Source organism: Calidris pugnax, unplaced genomic scaffold, assembly GCF_001431845.1.
Source record: "Calidris pugnax isolate Ruff unplaced genomic scaffold, ASM143184v1 scaffold31, whole genome shotgun sequence".
NCBI classification, from domain to species: Eukaryota; Metazoa; Chordata; class Aves; order Charadriiformes; family Scolopacidae; genus Calidris; species Calidris pugnax.
In genome coordinates, this window is record NW_015090786.1 from 3,345,071 (window position 1) to 3,372,414 (window position 27,344).

Consider the following 27,344-nt stretch of genomic DNA (forward strand, 5'->3'; position numbering starts at 1 on the left):
GCTTCTTAAAAAGATGGACACAGCTCTACAGTTTTGACTAGTAATTCTAAATATAATTCTAAATCCTATTAATTCTAAATATAATTGTATGAAGAGAAAAGGAAGATCAGGGAGACATATAACTGTATGGAATAAATGGGTCTCTTAAATACATATACATTCTGCATTTAACTTACTTGCCCTGAAACCTTAATTTTAATCTTTCCTCAGGTAATAGATCTCTTTTTAGCAGTTTCTTTTTAGAGTAACACCTTAGCCAAGGGAATGTGAAAACTATAATCTTGAAGTCCTATTTCTGGAGGTTTATAACTCAAACATTGAAACATTTACTCTCAGGTGAAATCTGCTGCATGAGGTCTCTGGTGTCCTGGAAGGGAAGTTTTTCTCTTTCGTTAACTGCTCTTTGGGTTCTATGAGCTCCTCAGAAGTGGCTTTTCTGAATTCAGCTTTGTGTGAGGCACCAGTAGGGGAGGGGGATTGCATGGTGTACTGGCAATACTGTTGCTTTTCAGGCCTTTCACCAGTAAGATCTCAGCTGAGAACACCGTTGCAGATGGGAAATGCTCTGCCTGTTGAGGGCTCAGTATTCTGATCTGAAGAATGATTTCTGAAATGCAGAAATGTCTGTCCACCTTGTGCAATCGAAAGCTGTGGCTGGTTTCCGATGTCGTCCCTTCCCCAGGGTATCTTATAATGTAGCCTGTTGTCATAATTTACAGTAGAGAGCAGTTGCTGAGAGCTTGTTGCACCCAAATAACTCCAAATGAGCTAGTGTTTCACTTTTTTAAGTGCCCTTCATTTGCCTAATATATTTGTAGAACCTCATGCAAGAAGTTATTTTAGTAATAATTATTTATGAGATTCTTATAACTGTTATCTTTTGCCTCAGGGGCAAGGAAGACCTGTTCTGTCTGAATTGCAGCTGCTGATTTCTGCTCTTTTTCTTCTAAGTGCTGAAAGGGTGCAGGAGCCTGACAGAGGTGGTTCTTCTCACTGGCACTTCTTTTGAAAATACCTTTTTCATTAACACAGGTGTTATGGGATCTGGCTTCTTGGATGTAGCTAAATATCTAGGTACTGAGGATCACATCTGCTAGTGATTGGATGGGGAGATACTTTTGAAATAAATTGGGATTTCTTGGGGAAATGGGCTTTGTCCCGGGAGCTGTGATACGTGGCTAAACCTTTGTACTCTTAATACCAGCTTTGAACATATGTGCAGTATCAGGTCCTGAGTAAAATGAGCTCGGCATGAGTAAAGATAAAAGATCTGATCCTTGCTTACATTTAATAAAATCCCAGCTTCTTTAAGTTGCCGTTAAGAAAACCCTGTATTGAAACTCTGGGTATATGGTAGCTACCGAGGTAAATACGTTATAAATGGATAGACTGTTTTGTGGAAGTAAAAATTATTTCCTGCAAGTGCTTTACTGTTTACTACACTTTCAGTTAAGGGTTTTAAAACATGTATGTGATGCTATTTTCATGAAACTTATTTTTTATTTAAGGTATCTATTAATCTCTTCTTAATTATTAATGTAATTTAAATTTTGCATGTTACTGCCACAAGATATAGCTACCTTTTCTGTAAGAAACAGTGTACTGTCATGTATTATACGTCAGGGCAAGGTCATTATGCATTATACCTGGATTTAAGAAACACAAGAGTCATGAATCTCAATTCCCCCTCTCTCTGTCTCTTGCTCCTTTTGTCTTTCACATCTGTTACGGCTTTGATATGAAATACCTGCAGACTGCACAATTTGCTTTGATGTAAATTTAAAGAATTGTTTAAGCAGTTTATGTTTTTATATACTTATTTCAGCGAGCTTTTACATCTCCATATAGTTAAGAATTTTTAAAAGTCTTGAGTATTCATCCAACTACTGAAGTCAAGAGGTGTTTTTGTTTTTTCCTAGTGGCTTCAACGGGAACAGAGCTGGTACTTGGCTACCTTTGAAAATCAGACCCATAATTTATTAAACAACAAATCACTGTCAGCATTTACAGTGGATTTACAGTTGATGTCAGCATTTACAGTGGATATATGCAGCATTTACACTATAAATATACCCATTAGTTTAATCATTGCAGAAGTGGAAGAGTTACTGTTAGCTTCAGCTGGGACACTGCTTGGCTGCCAGCCAAGGCCAAGCTGTTCCATTTTGGCTACTTGCAGCAGGCTCTTTCTTGGGGAATTTGTCTTGATGGCGCGTGGTTTCCTCAGTGCCTGTGTATCAGCCCGGGCAGTATGGCAGCTCTGCTGGAATAGGCAGTATGCAAACACATAGTGTGAGGCAGTTCCTTTTACTGAAGTGGTTGCCTCTGAAAGAGGGGAAGAGAGAAATGAAAAGGTCCTGTGATTTACAAAGAAAGTTGTGTCTCAACCTGGGATTAGCGCCCATGTTTTCTGCTGCCGGTGGCAGTTTATGGTCTGTTCTTGGGGCCGTCTGTCCTGTCACTTCAGTGGGACTGTGGTTCTTACACAAGCTAGAGTTCCTCTTATAGTGCCTAGAGCAATTATTAATACAGTAATTGTTATAGGAAAATGCAAATACATGTAAATATTTGTATGGTATCTACATAACTTGAAGTGAAAATCAAAGTGCTGTGCTTTCATGGAGCTGCATGCAGGTGTTCTGATAGTGGAAAGAACCAGAGAAACGTGCTGCTCTGTAAACCAGTTACTGTTCTGTGCTGATGCAGTTCACTCCCTAGCATTCTGCCTATTGAGGGAGCCCAAACCAGTGCATTTAAAGAAGAAAGCACAGTTTTGGATATAGTAGTCTGAATTCCACCTAAATCCTGCTATAGGTGTCAAAATCTCTTAAATCGCACTTGAAACCATAAGCACACGTAGGTGGTAGAGGCAGGCTGTGGTAGGCGTCCATGTGTCTCTCTCAAAAAGCATCACTTGGTGTTTCAAGGGCAGCTATGTCAGGTCCAGACCCTCGGGAAGAGCTGTGGCTCCGCTGCGTTCCTGTTTGTCGGAGGAACCAGCCAGTGGCTGTGGGCAAGACGTGTTTTCAGATTGTTGACAACTTTGCTGCAGCTGCAACCAAATCCTTAACTGACAGCACGTCCTCTAGGACAGCTTCCTGGACAGGCTCCCATCATTCCAGTCACTCACTTCACAGCTCCTGTAATTTAAAAAAGCTTTTATGTTTTTTTTTTTCTAAAAGGGAAGCTAGAAAGCTTTTCTGATTTTCTGACACAGAAGCCAGAGAGAGAATAAAGAATACAGAGCTTGTCCTTTATTTTTAGGGAAAATTGCTTCTCTTCACACCTGCTTGCATTGAATAATTCAAGTAAACAAATCAGGACCAAATTTTCAGTCAGCCCCTGCACATTAATGATTTTAACCATACAGCTTCCCATCGTAGCTCTTTAGGATGGGGTTATTGTTTGAACTGTTTAATTACAGGAAATATATGCCATGAACACATACATCTTAATGTTCATGACATTTATGACACTTTCAGAATTAGAAAGCTTTAAAAGAAAATACAATAAGTCTTTTTAAATTTATAACTTTCTTCCCATGGAGGTGTGTCAGTGAGTGAATACTCTTTGAACTGAGCTGAGGAGGGCCTCTCTCTCTGGAGGTGGTAAGAGGCCCCAAAAACATAAATATGGGCAATTTGCATTTTGAAACGAGCATTTAAAGGAGAGGATCTGTTCTGGGTCCCTGTGCGTGTGGCTTGGCTCACCTATATGATGTATGTGGGGCAGAGAGTGGGACACGCAGTGGGGCTGGGCAGATATTACCAATTCCTTGAACTGCATTAAAGGAGGTCCTTTATGACTCTATTCTCTTTCTATTCCTTCCACACTATATAACACCTTGTGCAACGGGTTCTTATAACTCCCATTTGGAAGAGTTATTACTTGCTCCTATAGCAAAACAGACATGGTAGGAGCAGGATGCATGTGAGGACAATCACTGAAAACACCCCTGCAAAGCTCGTGGACATTGGTGTTCGAATGGTGTGTTGGCCTGATGGCCAGCAACAGTTTTCAAGCTAGAATGAATGTATGACTTGGGCAGAACTTGAATCTCTGAGAAACGACTCTTGGGTCCATGCCTGGCTGCAAAGGGGGATGCAGAGAAACAGTCAAACCAGCAAAAGTACAAATGACAGCTCAGACAGGTGAAAGAAATGACAAACCACATTGCGACCAAATAGAGGCCTTCCTTATGCTAGTATTAAGTTGAAAAAATAGCATAATTAAGCTTTCAGCATGAAAAGGCATGCAACGGGGATTTTTAAATCGATCTTGGCTCAGATTATCTTAGTTTTACTACAATCATTCATCCACCCTTGAACATCCTAAATAACAGCTGTGCGGCAAGTTCTACGTGTAAGAGAAAGCTGTTGGTTGATAATGTAAGTGCTGTGAAGACACTGGGATGAAAATGCTGGTGTGCAGAACGGGTGTTACTTTTCCATAAGTGCTGTCCTACCACTGCCCCTCTTGGTAAGCTGCACGTCCCAGGACTGAGGTTGGCATAAAGGAACATCTTTTGCAGATCTTCAAAATGCTCTGATGAAATCTCTGTTTGTATTGTGTCAAACATTTCATCCTCCGATACTTTTGTAAAATGCTGAATTAATTAATGGCATTAATTAATTGGCAGTAGAGCTATTCTCACAGCAAATACAAGATCTGCAGCATTCTAATATTAAATGTTACATATTTTTTAGAGGTTAAATATAGCTGTATAAGCATTCAAAAAGTTCCTGTGTGTATGCTAGCACTTTGAAAGACGCCCTAAGTGACACATGCTTTTGAAACTTGTGCTCTGACTTCTCTTTGCATCAGAATCTAACTTAATTTGAATGTTATTTTCAGGGATTTTTTATTATTATTTTAAAAATTTTTTCTTTGCATAAATAAATCTTAATCTTAAATCTTCATTCATATGACCTCGATCTTGCTGCCTTTTTCCAAGCATGTTTGTCTTCTGTGAGTTCTCCAGCTGCAAAAATATACAATGTGAATGTCTGCCCCTGGGTCAAACTGATGCTTGAGTGTGAAATTTGACAATGCGCATATCTATCCAGCTGATAAACCTGTCAAATACAGGAGACATGTTTGACAAGAAGATAGGAAGCAAAATTTTGAGGATGTGGAGGTATATGTCCACTCTTACTGTTTTCCCTGGGCTTTCAGCTGGTTTTGTTGGTGTATCTCTAAGTGTTGAAGCTAATAGTTATGATGGATATGAAGATGTAAGGAAGTTGCAGTGTAAGGAAAATCCTTATTTATTAATTTGCAGGCTAAGTGTTGAAGCTAATAGTTATGATGGTTATGAAGACGTAAGGAAAATCCTTATTTATTAATTTGCAGACCCAGAAATTGTCAGACAATGACATTAGTAAGAATGGGGTAAAATCTGAAGACTTTGTTGTGATCCTTAGTGAGAGTTTCTTCAAGTAAAAGACTAAAAGCTGTGAAAGGACTTAGGAGTTTGCTAATTGTGATTACCTTCATGAAAAGAGAAACCGTATTTAAAAATATGCACGCATCATTTGTTCTAATGTAATAAGCAAAAACTATATAAAAGTAATTTTATTGGGGGGAAATAGTAATTAACCTACCCTGTTACCATGAAACAGGTTTTTTACTAGAGAGAGCTCTTCTGGGGATAGCAATCTTACCTTTGATTATGTGCTATTACATTATGAAAACTGCAGTTCAGTCAAACTCATCTCTCATTCAACAGAGTTTCAATTTAATGTAGTATGAGCTTATTGAGCTTAAATTTGGTATGAAGATTGCTAAAGGTGACATTTCAAATAAACGTAATTTTTCAGCAATCTTTTCACAGTGAAGCTAGAACAAATGAAAGACAGATGTGAAATAATCTCACAGTTAAGAAATATGACTTGTAAAATTTAGGTGTTTTGAGTAACAACATCCCTAATTTTTTTTATGCTTGATTAACTTTTATATTGTGGTTCACAGGCCCAGGAAGACTTAATTATAGTGTGAAGCAACTCGCCATGCTTGGTTAAACTGAGCTCTCGGTGAGAAGTGTTTAAGGTCTCTTAAAGTCTATAGCAGCAAGAGCCGCAGGTGAAAGCCAATTACTGGTGAAAATGTAAACTTAGCAATTAGCAGGTAAAGACTAGTGTTTGGGAAATGACTCTCAGCATGATGGAAATATATACCAATCCAATAATATTGATTCCAGGCTGCCGGTGAAGCAAAGGAGACTGTCCTGGGAGAGCTGGCCCAGCCCTGCTCTGAGACTGCAACTCACATGGTGAAGCTTTTTTACAGGTGGTGAGGGGAGAGTCCAACCCCAGCCCTGCTCTGAGGCTGCAACTCCCATGGTGAAGCCTTTTTTACAGGTGGTGAGGGGAGAGTCCAAATTTGTCCTTAAGGTTGGTCTCCACTTTGGGTATTTAAATTAGCTAATGTGTAAATTCTGCAAATGAAGAGTCATGCCTCCCCTGGGTCTTATGCGACCCATCAAGTTATGGGCAGTGCTGCCACAGACAGCAGGGATGTGCAGCTGAACTTCAGCCAAGGTGCAGAGAGGGGGTGCAGCAGCCTGCCTGAAGCTTATGTACCAATAGAAATAAATAATAAAAATATCGAAAGTGTATAAATATACTATTTATCCATCTATCTCTGCCCAGGAGTACAGCTAAACTTTAAGCAGGTCATACACCCCTTTGCTGGTTGCGTATTACAACACAGGCTCACTCCTTCCTTTCTGCCTTGGCATCATCTGTGCCCAGCTGTGCAGAGGGCTCGGCCAGATTCGTGCTTTGTGCCCAGTTACACTGGCTCCTAGCTCGTGTCTGCTCTGATATCAGTCATCTCCAAAGTTATATGACCCATTTTATTGCACTGTAAAAACGGAAACGATTAGTGGCAATACACCCTGCCAGGGGTGGCAAAGCAGCCGATCACAAAGATACACATCAGCAAAGGGAAGTAGAATTTAAACTCCCTTTTAATTTGTGCTGAGACATTAACTGGAAATTATGAACCAGCACTATTTAATGATATACTTGGTCTTTAATAGATTGTGGGGGTCCACGCTTAACATGTAGGACAAAGTAAGTGGTGTATCTGATTGGATTAGCGGCAAATTTAATCTAGTGTATGACACTGCTGATTCAACAGTCTCTTTTTTTTTTTTTAGGATCAAAGTGACTTTGGCTTGATACGTGATCTGTTCAATGCATTAAATTAACTGTAGGTTGTATGGGTTTGATCCATTATTTCAACGGGGAAAGGAATTTAATTTGAGACGGTAACAATATGCAGTATGGGAAATTATTTGTTTTACAGTGTGGGAAAGCTTTTCTGTGATGTCAAATTTCTTAAATATGATCTCCAAACAGTAAATAACTTGCAAAGACATTTCTGCAGAATATCAGCATTTACTACATGATTTGTGAAAACTTGTGTTTTCGATGATATTTTCCAAATCTGAATCCAAAGGACAAATATTCTTTTTCCTGTAAAGACATTTAGCTGAATCAGCAGATTTGATTGAACGTTCTTACAAGATGAAGGAAAAAGACTATGGAAATAGGTTAAGCATGGGCTGAATTTTAGTCTTGCCTTTGTGGATAAAGCATCTTGCGACTTCATGAGTATTCTTAAAATTGAAAGTCAAATCACAACAAATGCATTAGTCCTAGGTCAGTATGTTAAACTTTTAAAAGTCATATGTGTCTGATTAAAGATTAGGAAAATGAGTTGATTCTTAAAGCAGTACGTGTCTATGATGTGTTGTCCTGTTCCTAGGAAATCCCTGTGAGATAGATTGGATGTGAACATCTCGGGATTACGGAGTGAGGCACCTTTACCAAATTCATAGAAATGGATATTTCTCTATGTCCAAATGTCAGCTCTAGTCACAGTCACTCCAGGCAGCCTTCTGGCATGTTCACTTACCATTACTGTACTACCATAAAGTTGAGCGAGAGCACTTGCTGTTGTGCTTTGGAGAGAAAGAGAGTTTGTTTTCAGTTAGAACAGTCATTTCTGCTGTTAGTTTTACTCATATTTGTGAACATTTATATAGAAGTGGAGAAAAATGGTTTGCAGATGAAATTTATGTATCAATCAAGGTGCCAGAGATTAGATCTGGCTAATTCTTACTATAAACACATTGTGCAGTTGCAGAGTATATATTTTTTTTTTCAGCTTTCTATGTATTATCTTGAGAACTCAGTTATGATAGAGTTGCTGACTTCTGGTTTTGGACTTCGGCTGGAGTTGTTACATATCTTATGTGCTAGCACAAATATTTTTAATAAAACAGTAAAATGTCTCTTTTGGCATTGTTGCACCCATTGTTGCAGTGAGTATGGTACTTAACAAATGTATAGTCATAAGAGCTTTCAACAAACACTTTCAACTTATTTTAATGTATTTATTTTACAGTTCTAAAATGTACTTAGTTGCCAACTGAGGAAAGAAACTGGTTAGGTGGCACCAGCAGTGGGTATTATTTGGGCTTTGACAAGAGCTAGTGGTGAAAAGTAGGAATTTTGATTCTACAGAGTGAGCGTTTCTGAAACAAAATTGGCTATTGCCAACATTTAACATGTTCAGTGGTAAATGTTTTGATGCTCAAGGGATTGTAGACTTTCTTTGGAGGTAATGGATGACTTGAAGAAAACTGTCTAGGAAAAAAAAAATCACTTCTTTTTAATTTTATAGAGAATTCTTTACCATAACGTAAGAAACATTGTGTTCATGTTAGGGATAAGGTAGTAAAGATACGGTGATTTTCTGGCAATAAGTTTACTGATTGTTACTTACTTCCTCTGATTTTACTTTTCCAACCAGGTCTGCATTCCTCTGACTTCCACAATAAGAGATTTGTCTCGATTGTTAGTTCAAATTCAGGTCAGGTTTCCTTTCTCAGACTCTGCCTCCCTTTCTTTCTCTTTTCCATACTGAAAGCTTCAAATCCAAGTGTGAGTCTGTCCTGTAATCTTTTTCTAACCAAGAGATCCAATCCTTTTGAGACCTGACCCTTTAATCTTGTATTCTTCTAAGACAGAACAGTGACTTACAGGTTTGTGCTTAACACAAGTATAAGCGTTTTCATCAAAATGTAAAATGTCCTGGGTAAGGAGGGTAATTGGCAAGCACATCTGGAGGTTGACAAAAGGCTCTTCTCATTACTGGTATTTCTTGTAAGGAAAGCTGCTGTCTGTTCAGTGACCAGTCTGAAATAAGAGGGTGAAGTTGATCATTTTTTGCCCTGGAGTAGTGTCCTGGTCATAGGATCATCTGTGTTTAGTGTCCATGCTTAAAGTTCTGTGTGAGGTTCAAAACCAGAAGTTCGGGGGCAGAGCAGTCCTACAGGAAATGATGTTGCTGCAAATTATGTTGTACCTCTTCTTTGTTCAGCTGAAAATGGTGCTCTCAACTGCAACAGCATTCAGTGATTTTTAGATGGTGTTTAGTTACACGCTTGATGTTTAGGTGACTGTCGTGGTTTAACCCCAGCCAGCAGCTAGAACCGTGCAACTGCTCGTTCACTCCCCCGGCTGCAATGGGGGAGAGAATCGGAAGAGTAAAACTCGTTCACTCCCCCTGGTTGCAATGGGGGAGAGAATCGGAAGAGTAAAAGTGAGGAAAAACGTGTAGGTTGAGATAAAGACAGTTTAATAGGTAGAGCAAAAGCTGTGCACACGAGCAAAGCAAAACAAAGGGCCTGGAGCATCTCTCTTACGAGGAAAGGCCGAGGGACTTGGGTCTTTTTAGTCTGGAGAAGAGTAGGCTGAGGAGGGATCTGATCAACACATAAATACGTAAAGGGTGGGTGTCAAGAGGAAGGGGACAGTCTTTTTTTCAGTGGTGCCCAGTGATACAACAAGAGGAAACAGGCACAAACTTGAATATAGCGACAAGAGGAAACATGCACAAACTTGAATATAAGAAATTCCATCTAAACATGAGGAGGAACTTAGTCACTTTGAGGGTGGCAGAGCACTGGAACAGGCTGCCCAGAGAGGTGGTGAAGTCTCCGTCTCTGGAGATGTTCAAAACCTGCCTGGACAAGTTCCTGTGTAACCTGCTCTAGGGGGACCTGCTTTGGCAGGGGGGTTGGCCTAGATGATCTTCAGAGGTCCCTTTTAACCCTATATCATTCTGTGATTCCTACCAGCAGGCAGTTGTTCAGCCATCTCCAGGAAAGCAGGGCTCCATCATGTGTAATATTTACTGGAGAAGACAAATGTCATCACTCTTGAACATGTTCCCTCACTTCCTTCCTCTTCCCCAGCTTTATATGCTGAGCATGACATTACATGGCATGGAATATCCCTTTGGGCAGTTGGGGTCAGCTGTCCCAGCTGTGTCCTCTCCCAACATCTTGTGCCCTCCCAGCCTGCCCACTGGCAGGGTGGTGTGAGGAGCAGCAAAGGCCTTGACTGCTTAGCAGCAACGAGAAACACCAGTGCTGCTGTCAGCAGTATTCCCATCCCAAATCCAAAACATAGCACCATCTTGTGCCCTCCCAGCCTGCCCACTGGCAGGGTGGTGTGAGGAGCAGCAAAGGCCTTGACTGCTTAGCAGCAACGAGAAACACCAGTGCTGCTGTCAGCAGTATTCCCATCCCAAATCCAAAACATAGCACCGCACCAGCTGCTAGCAAAAAAAGTTAACTCCATCCCAACTGAAACAGTGACAGTGACACAGTGATAAATGTTAGGTTAGAATGTTGTCCGGGCAGCTCTAGTTCTTTTTACTTACAGGCTCCAGCATGGTTACCAAATTTGTACAGCTGGGTAAATCTGGTATAATACTGTTGAATCTAGGGGTTTTCCTTTTTCTCTGATCATAAGGAACAGCCCTTGGATTCAGTTTGTGGGAGCGTGAGTATTACTGAAATATGCAAAGTTTGCCCCTTAGAGCAATTTGAGTTAGTTTATAGAAAAGCAAAATGAAACAGAGATATCAAGAGTGTTCGCTGCCTGTCATAAGAGCAGGTAACAATTCCCTTTGTGGGGAATACAGAAACCAAATCCTTATTCTGATCTCCAGTGTCAAATGCCTGTCATAAGAGCAGGTAACAATTCCCTTTGTGGGGAATACAGAAACCAAATCCTTATTCTGATCTCCAGTGTCAAATGCCAGCTTGGAGCTCTGATCAGTGAAGTTAACTCTTCATATTATCCTTGTATGATTTACTAAAGGACATACTTCATTGAAACCAGAAAAAGCCCATGGCCTTTTAATAACCTCCTTGTAGCCATGCATATTCTGCAACTGTAGTGCTTTTTGTGCTGTCCTATACAGTGTAAATTGTTCTGTCTCTGGAGCCAGGCCTCTGGTCATGATATAACAAATGCTCTCAGCAAAACTCAGCCAACTATGTCAGTTGCCCCTGCAAGCATTCCCTTAACAAAGACTGAAAATGAAATTTGGGAATATTGCGTCATCGGTGTGGAAGGACTTTATCCACAGACCTGCTTGAAACAGGCAGGTGTGAGAACAGTAAAAAACTGTGGAAAAAAACATCAACTCACTACCACTTTACAGCCTATGAAGTGTTTTAGAGATGTGTTAAATGCCTTTTTTTCTTCTGCCTGTTTGTAACAGTGGGACAAAAAACAACCCACCCCCCAAACAAACAAACAAAACCCACCAAAACCCAAAACAAACCCCCCAAAACAAAGCAGTCAGTTACCATTTTTCTAGCTCCATTTGCTGCCCAACTGCTTTGGTCTACCAAATTCTGTTTGTCTGATGAGAAATGATGGAACCTGCCACTCCGTTGGAAGAGTTCAGTTCCTGCCAGCCCTGGATCCTGAGTGCTCAAGAAAAGGTTATCTCAGCTGTCTGAGAAAATGCCATTTTCCTTGGACAGCGTGGGCTGGCCCGGCCGTGCTGGCGGCTGTCAGCAGAGAGGCAGGTAGCACTGAGCAGCTGCTCTGCCTGATAATTCTGGTGCTGCTGTTGTTGTTGTGGAGCTTCGTTGAAATGTGTTTATGCTACAGGAAAGTCAAGCTTATAATTTTCCTGAGCTCCTGGCACAATTCCAGGAAGAAGTTGTTTTGTGTGTCAACGGTTTCTGGAGTCCGTATGTCGTAATTGCTGCTATTAGAAGAATGGGAGGAAAGGAGATTTCTTTTACGCTCCAATCCCATGCTTTGAGATTTTTCTGTTCGTCTTCAATAAGACTGGAAGTTTCTGTTGAGTTTGTGAGCAGCAGCCTCTTGTGAAACCTTGCCTTCTCTAGGGCCAGTGGCACAAGCCCCGTGCAAAGCCTGCCCCTGACCCGTAAGCCCCAGATTGTGCCCGAGAGGAGCTAAGGGCAGTTCTCTGGTAAAATCTGGTGGAGGCCAGATAGTTGTTACCATCTGGGAAATACCAGTGGGTTATTGGGAGTCATCTTCTGTGTAAGATTTCTCACTGTATTTAGGGACTTTGGTAACACTTAACTGCAGCATGAAAAATCTTGGTGCTATGATGCCTCTTCCCGTACCCCCCAGAGGAGCAGGTGGATGGAGGAAGCATCAGGGGATGTTCCTCTGGTGGTGCTTTGCAGGCTGGGGCAGGCGGGTTTCCTTCTTGTGTGCGACGGGATGTAAACGAAGCAATGGAGGATAAGTGATAGAGGTTTTCTCCTGCTGTTTCCGTTGGTGAAGGTGAAAGCAAGGTTATCCCAATGAATGGCAGGAAGTAATGCGGATGGATTGGAACTGGTTGTCAAACTTCACAAAAAACACAGAAATAGAGAATATAACCTCCCGCAATAATTTATTACTGCAGATCTTATGTTTACGTCCTATGTCACGTGAAAAATGTTGTTCATAAACCTAATTTTGGTCCAATTGCTTTTCCATTTTGGCCAAAATTTTCTGTAGACAAAAAGCCCACAGCCTTCTTTTGACCGTATCCACTTCCACCAGTGAAAAGGAAGTCGGGCATTCCTGGAATTATTCTCAAAATTCCTTTGTCTCTGCAGGGCAGGAAGCCAGACAGCATTGTTTTAATGGCATTTTTCTAGCCTTAAACCTCTGAGGCTGTCTATATTTCTCAATTTTCTTCAGAAATTTTAGGATGCTGTCTGCATTTTTTTACAGCAGCTACCCTGACAGCTCATTCATACACCTATTCTACCTTCTTTGCCCTCAGCGCTTATAGTATCCAAGCTCCTCCCTGTGTAATAAAATAGTAGGTAGCCATGTTTTGTTGTCTTTTTAACATGAATTGCAGGGGTTGTATGTATGTAATATAATCTGATTTGTAAGTCCACCCCAACTGTTTTACTTGTAGTTTTCCTTCAGTTTGTGGTTATAGTCATGTATGCCTTTTATTGCCCAGAACTCTCGGAATAATTATGTCTTTTTGTCTTCATTCTAGAAGGTCTCAGGAGATTCAGTCCTAGGGAGCAGCTGCTGGGAGAGTAAAATGTCAGTATTTTTTATTTTTCTAGAATTTATTATATTTCCCAACATTATTATATTTCAGTTTTAGTATTAGTGTTAATCAGAAAGATGTCTTAACTGTGACCATGCCATACCACCTGCTCAGGAAATGCTCAGCTAAGGAGAAAAAAAATATCTCTTCTGTCTTTTTGTCTGCTGAAGGAGCGAATTTTCAGTCCTTGTAATCCTATAAAAAAGCCTTCAGACTGTGTCCAGAAAGAAATCCTACTAACTCTAAGGCAGGTAGTGAATAAAAAGACTCTCACCTCACACGTATGTGCTCACAAAAACATGTGCAGTCTTGATTTTTGAAGTCTGTCTTGTTATTCTGTGTGCATGGTGTGGTGTAAGAGGGCCCTGCTGCCGAGTGGGACAAGAGGGACTCAGGCAGCCCCTCTCCTTGTGCCGTGGCAGAAGGGCTGGTAATGAACTGCTCTGTGTAGAGCTCAGTGTGAAGGACGTGACAGTTTCCAACAGCCTTTGTAACCAAATTTTCTCAATTATTTATATGTTTGGGGAGAGGAAGTACGTAAATTGTTTTCCCATTAGTGAAGTAACCAGGAAATAAACAGAGGAGACCTTGTTTAAAATATTTGTTTTGTTCCGATGATGTAGATAAGCAGCTGTGAGAGCTCTTAAGTTCAACTGCTCTGTGAATCGTTCTAAGCTTTGGCTGGATGTCGAAGCCTCATGTACAACTGAACAAAGTACTATGTCCCTGATTAAAGAAATGCAGAAGATTTAAAGACTTGCAGAATTATTGCAACTGTTTACCACTTTCAGGTTCTAGAGTACTCCCTGTAGTTGACTGATCTTGTCCCTGTTGAGTTAAATGGTACTTGAAACATAAAAGGAAAGGGTGCAGGGGCGGCCAGCAGCAGTGTGGCATCTTTTCACATGTTTCTGAGGGAGATGTGGATTCAGAAATGGGCTTACTGGGTGATTAATTGTAATGGTAGCAACAAAGCTGCGTGGGCAGTTCTGCAGAATACTTAGTATCTTTTATTTAAGGCAGCTTTGAGATATATTTGAATCTTTCTCCTAAATGTTTTGAAAGTGTAGTAAAGTGAAACCCCTTCATTAACCTCTTTGATTAGGAAGACGATCACGTCATATTAAAGCCCAAGGATTTGCTTCATTAATACCGGTCAAAAGTCACATGATTGGAGGGGCTGCCAGCAGGACAGGCAGTATAGCGTGTCACATCTGCTGTCCCCACGCAACCTATTTGGGGTCACTGGAGAAATCAGTTATGCTGACCAGGAAATGGGCAGCTGGCTATTGAACATGCTGACTTGGGAAGTCTTGGCTGGTTTTGCGACGAAGGCATTGCAGATACACTGCTAGCAGAAAGGGAAAGAGAGCACAGGGGGATTCAGCCACCATTTGCCAGGTCTGGGAAGTATATCCTTATACAGTCATTAAGCTGACAGCTTTAAAGCAGGTCAGTGTGTATAGTGCAGCCTATCAGTAATGAGATGTGCTGTGCTTTGTTACCTGTGTTTGAGACTACTTTTAAATTATTAGTATCTTAATCAGCATCATGTGAATACAATGGCAGCATATTCTAATTGTAGTGAAATAACTGTGAAAAGGGACTGAGAAAACAGAAAACTGTGTTTATGTGGTACATTGGGTTTCCTCTGAAGTCCTGGTAAAGCGTAGGTTCCCATGTGTCGTGCCTCTCACAAGTGCTATTGTTCTGAATCACTTAATGGTGTGTGTTTGTATTTGTATACTTTCACAAAACAAAATGCAGTCTTTGACTAGTTCTACGGCCCAGCAGCAGTGTAGGATACAGCCATAGAGATCTCAAGGAAGGCAGGAAAAGCAATGAGGCAGGGAAAAACGTGGGCTCAGGCTAGAGAGAACTGTATGCCTGATCACATGCCTGGGGAAATGTGTAAAAGGTGCCTAAACCCTGTCCCTGGGAGAGCGTGTATGCTTAAAATGCAATGTGGCAGGGTTCAACATGCAGCACTGGAGTCCCCTTCGTGCGGTGGTCACTGCCCTGGATGTGGTTCTGAAGAAGCAATGACTGCTGAGAGTCTCACTGGATTAATTGCTTGATCTCAGCATCCTATCGGGATCAGGGTCAGAGCTCCAGAAATTAAGGAAATAAAGAGGTGAAGTTGGGGCAGAATTCTGCGTTAGGTTGGGTGCCCAGTCTGCTCAGGTACAGGCATCTCTGTCCCCCTGAGATCAGGTTTGGTTGGTGTATCTAGGAGATGCAGGAAACATCTACAGATTTTTTCAAAGTGCTGAAGTAGTTTGGTAAGGTGCTGATCTCAGCCAGAGCTGGATATTTAGACTAATTCCTGATCTCTGGAGGTTTTCCCCTCCCAGGAAATTTGTCTGGAGACATGGATGCTCTGGCTGAGGAGGAAGCAGCCCAGGCTCTCAAGTTATGTGGCCTGACAGGCTATTGGAGATGGAGTACCTACAGATAGTGACATACTTGCATTGACAGATTTTGGCTTAAAATCTCTGTCATTTGAATACTTATTTTTATACTCCCTTCCACAATCAGACCAAAAAAGCCTCCCAGAAAAGATGGAGGCTACACAGACAGCCTTCTCCTTGTGTAGCTGCCAGCATGAAATGGATAGTTAATTTTTCCTCAGAACTAGGTCCTGTGCTGAGATTGCTGGTGGAGTAATTTTACAAAACAGTCATCTTTCCTGCTTCGAATGTGACCGGCCTCAGTAGGGACAGGGAGGTGTTGTTATATGATGGCTCTTTAATGCACTGTGGGAAGCAAGAGGATGGTTTCAGACTACAGGACACAATTAATCTCGCAACATCTTCTACTACATTGAAAAGTCCATCCTATGTCTTAATTGCTCTGTATAGAGAAATGAATCCCAACCCCCCTTTTGTCCTGATAATTTTGAATCTACTCTATGTTTGCCCACATTAGCCTGTCTTCCTTTGGCAGTTCCCCAGCTTCTGCTCTTGCCTGATTGTGGGAGTGCTCCTCATTGCTCATTCAGAGAGACAGGTCATTGTATAAATCAGGTCATTGTATAAATCTAGGTTCTCTTTCCTTCTGAGTCCTGCTGTTTTCGTAGTTTTCCCTATATAGTGTTTCCCAGTAAATATCCATCCTGCAATAATACCCTCAGGATTTTGGAGAGCACATTCTCTCACTTCTTTTTAGGTGGACAAAGTGTCCCAGTGGTGCAGTGGTGACCTGCTGTGGCTGGTGTCTCCTCCTGATGCTCTGCCTCCAAGAGGGGATGCCGCACTGTTGACAAGTGCTCATTACTGCAGGGACAGGCCACTGAAACAGGTACCTCTGCCCCGCAGGCAGCCTGCCCTGGGCCAGAGAATGCCTGTGGGCATGTGGAAATGCTGGATGTTTTGATGCCTTTGATTGTAGAGGTGAGAGGTGTGGGTGCCCTCTTTGCCCTCTCCGCTTAGCGATGCTGTCCAGTCCTCCAGGAGGCAGGGACTGTGTGTAGCCGCAGGCTCTGTGATGCTGTCCCTTCAAGTGCTACCTGGCATGTCTCGTGCCCAAGGCAGGGGCCTGTAGCTGGGGGGGGGGACTGATGGACAGGTCTGAAATGCAAAATTAAATCTCATGCTCATTAGAAAGTATCATTCATTATTCCAATATGAAATTGTATATTGGCAGGGCTTTTAACACAGCTAGTAACATATTCTTGGAAGTGTTTACAGCTCTGGCAATAAACCCAAATATTTTTTTTCCTTTTTCTTTTCCATGCTGTGGTTGAGAATTGAAATAAGGACTTCAAGCATCACAGAGAAACAGCTCTGCTGTTCATCACTATTTATCAAATACATTTATCTTGTACCTGTATTTGAATAATGATGTCCCTTATCGACACCTCATCATCCATAAAATACTGGGATATGTTTATTTCATAACCACAATATTATGAAAAGACTCTGAGGTTTTCTGTTACAGATAAAGTGAAAGCTTTCTATAAATACGTTAAATTTCTTCTCTCCTTTATGGCATACAGGCTGTGTACTGACTTGGTTTTCTCAATGGAGGATCATAATGTTTCTGTATGTGTGAGTGGGATGGCCAGATGTAGGAGAATTTCTACGTGTACTGACTTTTCTCAATGGAGGATCATAATGTTTCTGTATGTGTGAGTGGGATGGCCAGATGTAGGAGAATTTCTATTCTGTTGCTTGAGTGCTGACTGAGATCAAATAGCAGAACCATTTAAAAATTCTCATATTTTTACTTTCATACTTAGTTGGGAGATGATGTAAGCAGTAAGAATATCTGGGATATTAGTCTCTTAATTGATTCATTCATGTAGCTTTATGTGTTTTGGTATGTGCAGAACTGATTGCCATTGTAACTTGGTATTCAGGACGTGTGTTTTAATTCTGAGTTTTAGGTTGCATGAGCTGCAATGGCGACTCAATGTGAAGGTTCTTTGTCTGCGGATACTTGCGGAGTGGTAATAAGAGCTGATCTAAATTTAGCATCTTGGCATTCGGCGTGCTTTTTTCCTTCTTCCTTCTCCTCTGTGACATTGGTTAAGGAATTGATTTCTTCATTTGGTTGGGGCAGTTATTATTCCTCCTGTGTTTGCTAAATGTAAATGCTACTCTTTTTGTCCAGCTGCATTCTGAAAACCTTTCTGCACTCTGGATCGCTGTATCGCAGGAATGGTTTAGAACACTCAAAAGTAAGGGGAACCACAAAAAGTTTGGTGGAAAAACAAACAAATGAAAGTTTGGGGGGGACTGTGTAATGCAGTTATGAAATTTGCCAAACAGTGTTGTAGGTGGTTGGTTGCCTTTTTCCTGATCTTTGATGTGCCAGGTGTAAATTTGTACATCTGAGTTTAAGAGTGAATGTAAAAGACTCCTGACCCTCTCAGCAGCTTTTTCTGTAGCCCTGAGGCAGAAAAGCCTCACAGATAGTAGCTGTATTAAATCCTGCTGTTTTCTTGGGTTATTATTACGTGATACTTCTCCCCTGAAGCCTGGGTGTGCCGGTGGTGTTCTGCACATGGGAGATGCTGTCGCCACGCTGGCTCCCTGGCAGGGCTTATGCAAGGCTTTGTGCTGCTGCCTGCACACCGCAGCTCACTGCGGGATGCTTCTGTGTCAGGAAACGGGGCGACAGCAGGACTGCAGCTGAGCCAAGGAGCTAAAAACAGACCATGAGAGGAGTAGCCTTACTGCCCCTCTTGATTTTGTGCCACTGCCTGCTGCCCAAATACCTCTTGAAGCTGCAAATGGATAGTTGTCCAGGTTCTCCCGGGTGAGACTATCTCACTGGAGGCCTCTGTGAGCTGGGAGAGATTCATGGAGTCAGGAAAGGATGATTCCCTGACACAACTGCTGCGTGCCGTGGTCTGCAGCCTATAGACACTGGGACACAGTCTGCTGACAAACACTTGCAGTCCGTGGTGACCAATTTAGTTAATGGTGTAGGCAGCTACAGGATCCCTTCCAGCCTTTGCCTCTCCATCCAAACTTGCCCTCACATAAACTCGGAATATGAACTCTTGGTTTCCGTCGCACAAGGAGATGCCTTACCAAGGAGGAAGTATCTGAGTTGGTTGTTCCTCCACATATTCATGTAGCTATCGATCTTTGTTTTGAGTTTTGGCATCTATCTTGTAGTTGAAGCAGGAAAAAGGCTATGTGCTCTTGTTCAGTGCCTTAAGTGATGTGAAAGCTTCTATTTCTGATCTCTTAGGAGCATCAGTTGAATTTGGTTTGAGTCGCACAAATAGTACCCCAGGAAAAAGGAGTTTATAGGTTGGATAACTCCCTCCAACGAGGCAGTAGATGTGCATAAAAATGATGATTCATAGGTTTGATCTGATTCAGAATTCCTGTAGATGCAATTTTCAATTTTGGCCTACATTGCAATCTTTCAAGTGGAAGCCAATATAATTATTACCTAGAATTTGCTGTACCAATACTAAAATTCTCAACAAAACTAACTTTTCTACACTATGTTTCTTCAACGTCTGATGATTGGAGCCTATGAAATGCAATTCTTCGTGATAAAGAAAGGTAGCTGTGAGCATCTGTGGGGAGTTGCAGGGACGAGGGACGTTTAGGGGATGTATTTGTCACTGCAGTTGGTTTAAACCCCTGGTTACTTGGCATGGGTAGAGCAGAACTGGGAGAAACTGGAGGTGTCTCTGTGGATGCATGGGGTCATGCAGGTGTGCATGGTTTCACACTGGCCATCTGTTTGCAGGGACCCAGGGCCTTTTCAGCAAGAGACTGCTAAACAGATGCATATCAGTGGGATCAGGAGGCACTGGTGTAAGGTTGGAATGTCTTTTTGTAGATTTCTTTCTGCGTACCAGTAGTGAAACCCTCCCTTATTTATCTCTGAGCAAGCTCTCATCTACCTTCTCTATTCTCAGGCTTGCCTTTTCTAGTCTTTTATTTGATTTTGCAGAGGAGCCCACTGAACACCCCTCCTCTCCTTCTGCTGGGCCTCCAGTCTGGGGGCATGAGACTGCAGTTCGGGGACACTCCTAATGAGCAAATGAGAGTGTGATGGCACAGGGACAAACCCAAGCAGTTAAGTAAGTGGAGTCGATAAGGATTTTACCAATCATGAAACACACAAAATCAATACCAGAACAAGTTAGCAGCCAGTGGGAAAGGTTTTAGCAATAGCATAATGGATTTGATTTTCTCAGTTTTCATCAATAACGTGGCAAATGCATTTAGCACAGGCTGAAGTGGAGCTAACAGGATATCAAGCAGGCTAGCAAGAAAAGCTTTGCTGTTGTCACCTCTAGCACTAAAAAACCCAAACAAACCAAGGTTAGTGTTACAGCAGACCATTAGCGTGACAGTGTTACCCAGCTGTTAGTGAGAGTGTTATGGATACTTTCAGAGAAGCAGGAAACAAAACCTTACCTCGTCTGACATCTGGTATCATTTTTAGGTACTCCTGTAGTCATAATCCTTTTTCTCAATGAGAGTTTTTTAAACCCTTTTTAAGATTTGTTTGGAGGTTTTTTGTAGATTAATTCAACTGGAAATTTTGTTGCACCCTAAAGCTAAACATGCAACAAAACCTCCAACAAATGCCAACCTAAATCACTAAAGTTCTGAAGTGGAAGCTAACCCTATATTTTTAGTATGTTGTGTCACGGGCAGCAATTGGGTGGCCTTGAGCGTTGCTTGGGTGGCCTCAGGAGGAGTGGAACCCCTGGTACTGCTGCAGCAGAGCCATGCCCGCCCCTCGCCATGGGCAAGCAAGTGCAGGGCCGCCTGCTCAGCCCAGACCCGCTTGCCACAACTGCATAATCTACACCATCAAAGTGGCACTTAAATCCAGGCGAATGCAAACACATCGGCAATCGGAGTCAGACAACATCAATGAATCATTAGAGGCATGGCTAGAGCTGCCTCAAGGCACTGAGAAGTGTTTTTTCTTGTAATAAATAGATCGTTTGTGATTAAAAGCTGCTACAACTGAGAAAACACTATTTTTATATGAAATCTGTGTAAAAACATCTGATTACAGAGATAACGTAGTTTGTGCATGTCTCTGTGTGTTGTGTGCTGAAATGGGGAAACATGGCACATGTTGCCTGAGAAATAAAGCTAATTGGCAGGGGTAGCGTTGCATTCTGGATGTTTGAATTACCATATGTAAGTTTTTCCCTTTGCTAGATTCAGTTTTGAAATGCTCAGTGAACTAGCTAAGCTTAGTTAATTATATTTTTAATTACAGGGAGAAGTCAAGAAGCGCTGGATCCTTAATCACAAGAAATCTCAGCTTGGGGTGGGAGAATTTCAGACAACAGCAATATTGAGAAATGCAAACCCTATCATAATGCTAATGCTGCGGTGTTCACTGTCCCAAAACTTCCCGAGAATATGTGCCTCAGTGGTAAATAGCTGCTAAACATTCTGGTGAACTTAATAAAATTTTGCCTTAGGCAAGTGTCTTTCTGTCTACATGATAGCACTAATCCTAACGTCGCGGCGTTACAGGGGAATTCGGCTGCACTTTAATAAGACGTTCTCCAGCACTTATTCAACAAGAGTGTTATGTAAGATGTGCAACCATAATAGAAAATCACAGAAGACAGGGCTAAAAATGACCTTCAGAGGTCATCTAATCCTGCCACTGGGAGGCTGGATGCTGCCAGTGTAAACACTGAGTAACTTTCCCAATTTAGAGATGCAGGTGGTGTAAATTTGTGTTAGTGTCAATCCAGCAGTGTGATTTTTTTTTTTTTTTTCTTATATTGAAGCAAGATAGCTGAAAGGGGATGGATTGCAGTAATAACATGTTTTAGTCATGAATATTAATATTGAAGTAATTAAATCAGATGACTAGGAATTATAGGACAGGGAGATACTTTGCGTGTCATTGAATCTGCTCCCCAGTTAGCATAGAAACCCCTTCATAAACGTATGGAGCTGTCAGTTAATTACAGGAGGGTTTAAAAATAGCCCTTGTACAGCCTTGTTTTTCATCTTCAATTCATTGAAAGATTATTAAGTTTTCATTGCAGGGTGCTGGGTGTGGATTTGAATGACCAAAATCCAATTTGATGTGCAGTTATTACATTCCTGCCAACACAGTGCAGGAAGCGCAGTATAACAAATGACTTTCCCCGTTGAAGTTGAATATACCTTAACCAAACCTTCATTGCTATACATCAAAGTATCACTACACATAACATGCTAAATTCTTTGCTGAGGTAAACTTCTGGCAGTTTCCCTCATTTATACCCTAAGTGTTTAAAATATACATAGCGGGATGTGACAGCTCTCCAGATTCTGGTGACCTCCTTTAGGAACGTGAATACGAAACAGAGCTGAGCCAGTGGAACCAGAAAATGTCGATGTTAACGGAACCGAGGTGATGTTTGCATTATGATGAAATTGTGTTTTTCCATTTTCTGGCTGTGAGGATGGAAGGACCAGCTGCTGCTGCTTCAGAGCAGCCTTCTGTCCAGCGTAGCATCTGCTCTTCATGCTGGCCATAAGTTAATGGCTAGGAATACAGGTAAACAGTATTACTCTTTTTTCCTAATGCCTCCTGCCTTCTAAGTATTTTCAGTGTGGAGGATTTTGCTCTGCTTCCTCTGGGATGTCTGCTTTGTGCATCCACTATATTACCAGTTTTCTCCAAAGTTAAAAGATTCTATAAATTTTTTTTAACTTCCATGAAGCAAGTAGCATCTTCTGAGTTGATGGGTTTATCCTTTACAGTTAGTCAAAAGGAGGTCTGTGGAATTCCCATGCTCAGTTTTTGCAGATAGCCACTATAATTTGGAATTTGTGGGTTTTTTCAAAGAGCAGAAAAAAAGGAATTTCAGTTGTTGAGTTAAAGCACTTCTTGTATTTATTTCAGTACTAGAGGTGTTGCATCTCCTACTCTTTCTTTACTTCAAATACTCCTCTGATCTTTAGATCTTCCACCTGCTGTATTGTGCTTGTTACTCAAGCTAATTTGAACAAGTAGAAGTGTAGGTTGAACCCTTGGTGTTTTGCTTTCTCTGGAGTTCTGATTTGAGTTTGACATAACCCCAAAATATCTACTAGCTTCAAGAGTGTGGATGTCAAAAGAAAAAGAGATCAGCTACGTAAATATTGATTTCTCTAATAACATGTTAGAGTGATGGATGTGGAGAAGAGGTGGATTGTCACTGAATTTCCCTAAAAGCAAGATATTACTGTTTCTCTATTAATTTGGAAAAGAATTTTAGTTTCAGCCCTGGACCGAAGCACCACACAGTGATCACATTTTCAGCGATGCTAAGAGCACAGGAAGGTCAAGTAGGGAAGCTCATTTGGTAGGGATCCATTCCTGGAAATGGGAATTGTGCAAGATTGTTGCGCCTGTAGAAGTGCCCAGCGAGGGAAGATGGGAAGGTGTGGGCACCCAGGAGCCCACAGGTGATGGAACAGTTAGTTTGGTTACTGCACTGGCATGATTCTGTGTCATGATTCAGATCTTTTTTAGATATGGACCCAAATTAATTGTTTGTCTGTTTTGAGTATGTGTTTGATCTCAACATAGTTAACAGTTTCTGAGCTATTACCCAGAATGTAGTTAGTTGAGCTTTTATGGTGTTAATACAGATGCTGTTTTTCGCTGGTTGTGTTCTCGGCAGAGGAAGCTTGGCAGATTTGTATTTGGAAGTTTATCTATAAGCAGTTTACAACTCAAGTTTAAGATTCTGCAAATAAGGGAGGGCTTTTATGTGTACTTGCAGCTCTGTGAAAATGAGCAATGTGAGATAAATCTGTCTGGGGAAGGATAAACCACAAAAAGGTTTTATGACTAATGACATCAGCTGGGGATCATCTTGTTTGCGCAGGTTATGTTTCAGAGCAGTGGTTGCCTGACACACTGTAGCATCTTATTAAATGCTTTATTATAAGACAACAGTAATGTTATGGAAGTGATGCTAAGCTTCTGTGCTGCTTTCCCTTTGGGAGACATTTGTTTTCAGCTCAGATACTGAAGCTGAAGCATTACTATCATCAGTTCATTCTGCTTCAGTTTTAAATTGCTTAATTGTCTTGTGAAAATTTGCCTGGAATGACAATGGGAGTGGTATCAGGTAACTAGTTTCTGGATGGGATTTTAAGATTTGCTCTGTATTTAGAACAGGCTGATTAAGAATAGATGGATCATATAGGACTTCCTGTAAATACTTAGAAGATGCAAATTTTTTTCTTTCTCTTTTTTTTTTTTTTTTTTTTCCAGGTTTGATGGCAGTGTTTCACTTTGTGTATTTTCAATTCCTCTGTCTCTTATGTCCTTGACTGGCTTTTCTGCTCATATTTTCCTCTAAGCTCATAGCATCACAGCATAAATATATTAACAGATACTGAAATATATATGCATTTAGTCTGTGTGTCAAGAAGACTCACATAAATAAGGATTTGCTAGATGAAGCCTCTGGTAGATGACCTAATTTTCTGTTTTGATCAGATTACAAAAGGAGATTTAAATAACTGTTTCACACTTTAGAAGGGTTATCAGGCATGGAGATTCCAGACCAAATCCTCAGCTGGTATGAACTGGCATTGGTAAGCTGTGGACTGACAGCAGAGTTGGGTGATTTGAAGCAGCAGAGATCTCAACTCTGGACTCCCAACATACGAGTGAAGAAATAGAACTGAGAGGCAAACTTTGCCAAGAGTTATACACCACATGAAAAGCTAATAAATGGTAAAATAGAAAATAACACAAGACCCAGAGTCAAAGAAAATCTAGATGAGAGCTTGCATGAAATGGGCCGGTGGGGCACAGCTCGAGCATGAAGCCCAAGCCCAAACTAACATCGCAGTGAACTTGTAGCCAGTGAATTTAGAAACGGCCAGTGCCAAAGAAAGCACATACTTCAGTCACTGCAAAAAGATGGCTCCACAGAAATCATCTTCTGTAGAAAACAACAGAGAGAAGAGATGAGATGTGCTGGGAGCTATAGCCTATGCTAATGGCCACAATGGTGAGGGAGCTTCTGCGGCTCCTCCCAAAAGTGCTGCTGCTGGGTAGGAAGCTGATTTGATGGGAGGGACCCTGTCGTATACAGTTAATTGAATAAGCTGTTCATCTTTTAAGTGCTCATCTGAGCTAGGCTTAGCGACTCTCCAGAGATGCACCCATCACTAGCTATGAAAATCCGTATGCAGCAGAGCGCGCAGAACCTCAGATTACCTCTTTCCCTTTTATTGTACAATGCTATTTTTAATCCAGTACCTTGCTGTGTATTAATCATCTTTGACAAATTACTTCATGTTGTGTAAATTCCCATGCACTATCTGTGTGTGCATGTTTTAGCCTATTGCAGTCTCGTCAGAGCAGTAAGTGACACCTCATTTCCCATCACCTTTATTTTATGGGCAGGCTGGCACGGTGATTAGGTATCAGAAGAAACTGGTGCACAAATCCCTCTGTCAGTTTAAACCAGTAAATAGCTCTGTTGTCAATGCAGCTTTGCTTGGCTGACAGTACTGTCCCAATACCCATGGATTCTGTACCATTAATCATCAGAGAGATACTTTGACTAGTTACATGGTATAAATATGTTACTGGAATTGACATCTCGGAGAAAGTTGAGTGGATCATTGAGTCAGAAGCACGCAGTGAACTTCTGTCTATATCCAAGGAGATACAAGAGTCACAGCAGATTTCTGGACTGAGGAGATATCTTTTCTCTTACAGTCAATGAGTGCTACTTTCTCAGGCATGTATTTCTCTTTGATATAGGACTTTAATAGCAGAAGTTCTGTCTGACCCAAGAAATGTGTGATAAGAAAGGTCTCAGATGCTTTTAGGGATGAATCATGGATCTCCTCTTATATTAAGTTCTTGGAAACAGAGCAGGCTAGGAGTCTCTCATATTCTTCATAATCTACCAAATTATTTTATGAAGGTCAGTGAGGTTACTTGTGAATAGAGTGGGCAAGATTTTGCTCTTCAGCTGAGCCCACGCAGCAAAGCAGAGCTGTGAGAGCATGTCCTAGTAGGACACTGCCCTGGCCTGTGTGGGGTGAGGAGCAGATGCTGTGAACATCACTGCACCCAGGGCTGTCGTGCTGTCAACCAGGCTCCAGACCATCTTGGAGCCCTAGGGACACACCTCTGCTTTCTAGCACAGGCTTGAGCTGGGACAACGTTTCTGGTCCCTGGCTGAGGCTTGAGCCTCTGTGCTGGCAAGCTGCTGGCTTCTCCACAGGCTTGAGGGGGCAGGGGCTGTGTGTGCCACCAGACTGTGTGGAAGGGCCACTCTGACTGTGTCTTCCTGCAGGAGGAGGACACTTCTTGCAGAAGGGGCCACTTTGACTTTGTCTTCCTGGGCTTTTCAGTGGTGACTTGGTGGGATAACGCATTACTCTTGTGGAGTATTTCCAAAATACAGCTTTGGGGGTGGGTTGGAAGAACACAAGTCTGTGCTGCCTTTCTGTAAGATACCTTGTGTCTGAGAAGGGGCCACCTTTAAGTGCAGCAGTTTAGAATCACAAGCAACAAGGGATTTGATTTATTCTAGTATCGGCGCTATTTGCACTGCCCTTGCGAGGAGCAGAGCTGAATGTTTAATGGACGTTTGAGAGAGGCAATCTGCTGTGAGTACAAGTCAGGATGGGGCACAGGCTCTGGCATTAGTAAACACAAGCAGATCTCAGTGGATAATATGAGTTTTTTTTTCTTTTTTGATTTTTAGAATCAACCTTGTCCTATGTTAGGCAGCTGGAGGCAAGAGTAAGACAGCTGGAGGAGGAAAATCGCATGCTGCCCCAGGTGGGTGTCTTCTGTTGGTGGGAACAGTAGCCAGCAGCTAGACAGCAACGCTCCAGTCTTCGTGCTTGAGATACAACCAGTGTTACTTGTCATTTGACATTACTGCATTTGAACACTCAGGCTGATCATTTGGGTAATCAAGGGCTCTCACAGCTGTTATTCATCTTGCTTGTGATTGAGTGGGGTATTTATTTAAAACTATGACAATGCTTTCATTAATTTTTCTCCTTTGCAGGTGTTGATACTTTACTAAGAAAAATTTACTGGAAGCCTCTACTTATAGTTAATTAATTTAAGAGTTGAAAATCACATTGAACTGACCCTTTACATTCTGGTTTTATTCCAAGAGCTTCTTGCTGTTAAAATACCAAGTACTTTTTATAGTTAAGGAAAATATTTTGCTTTAAAAATGCAAATGTTTTAAGTAATAATAATTGGTTTATATTATTTTTAATATTTTGAGGAATATATTAGATACGTAAATGCAAGACTGAAATTAAATTGAATAAATAAGCAAGTATGAAGTCGAAGGTTTTCCCAATATGTTTTTAAGAATGGAAAATTCTGAAGGTCACTAAGAATTGGAGTCACTTGTATTTTTCATATAAACACACGCAAACTAGAGTGTATTCGTATTACATTTTGTTAAGTAATTCTTAGGAAAATCCATAAAGTCT

At 41.4% G+C, this 27,344-nt stretch overlaps 1 protein-coding gene across 3 annotated transcripts in view; it reads left to right on the forward strand.

The window, feature by feature from the left end:
• The window catches only part of CCDC85A (coiled-coil domain containing 85A), an 82,879-nt gene that overhangs the window by 38,141 nt on the left and 17,394 nt on the right, over positions 1–27,344 (forward strand). For 2 of the 3 annotated variants that reach the window (XM_014966478.1, XM_014966479.1), the window contains exon 3: positions 26,591–26,667. The exons of the other annotated variant lie outside the window; for it this stretch is intronic. In XM_014966478.1, the coding sequence (XP_014821964.1) occupies positions 26,591–26,667 (77 nt within the window). The remainder of the gene's footprint in view (positions 1–26,590; positions 26,668–27,344) is intronic. 3 annotated transcript variants of the gene reach the window in all.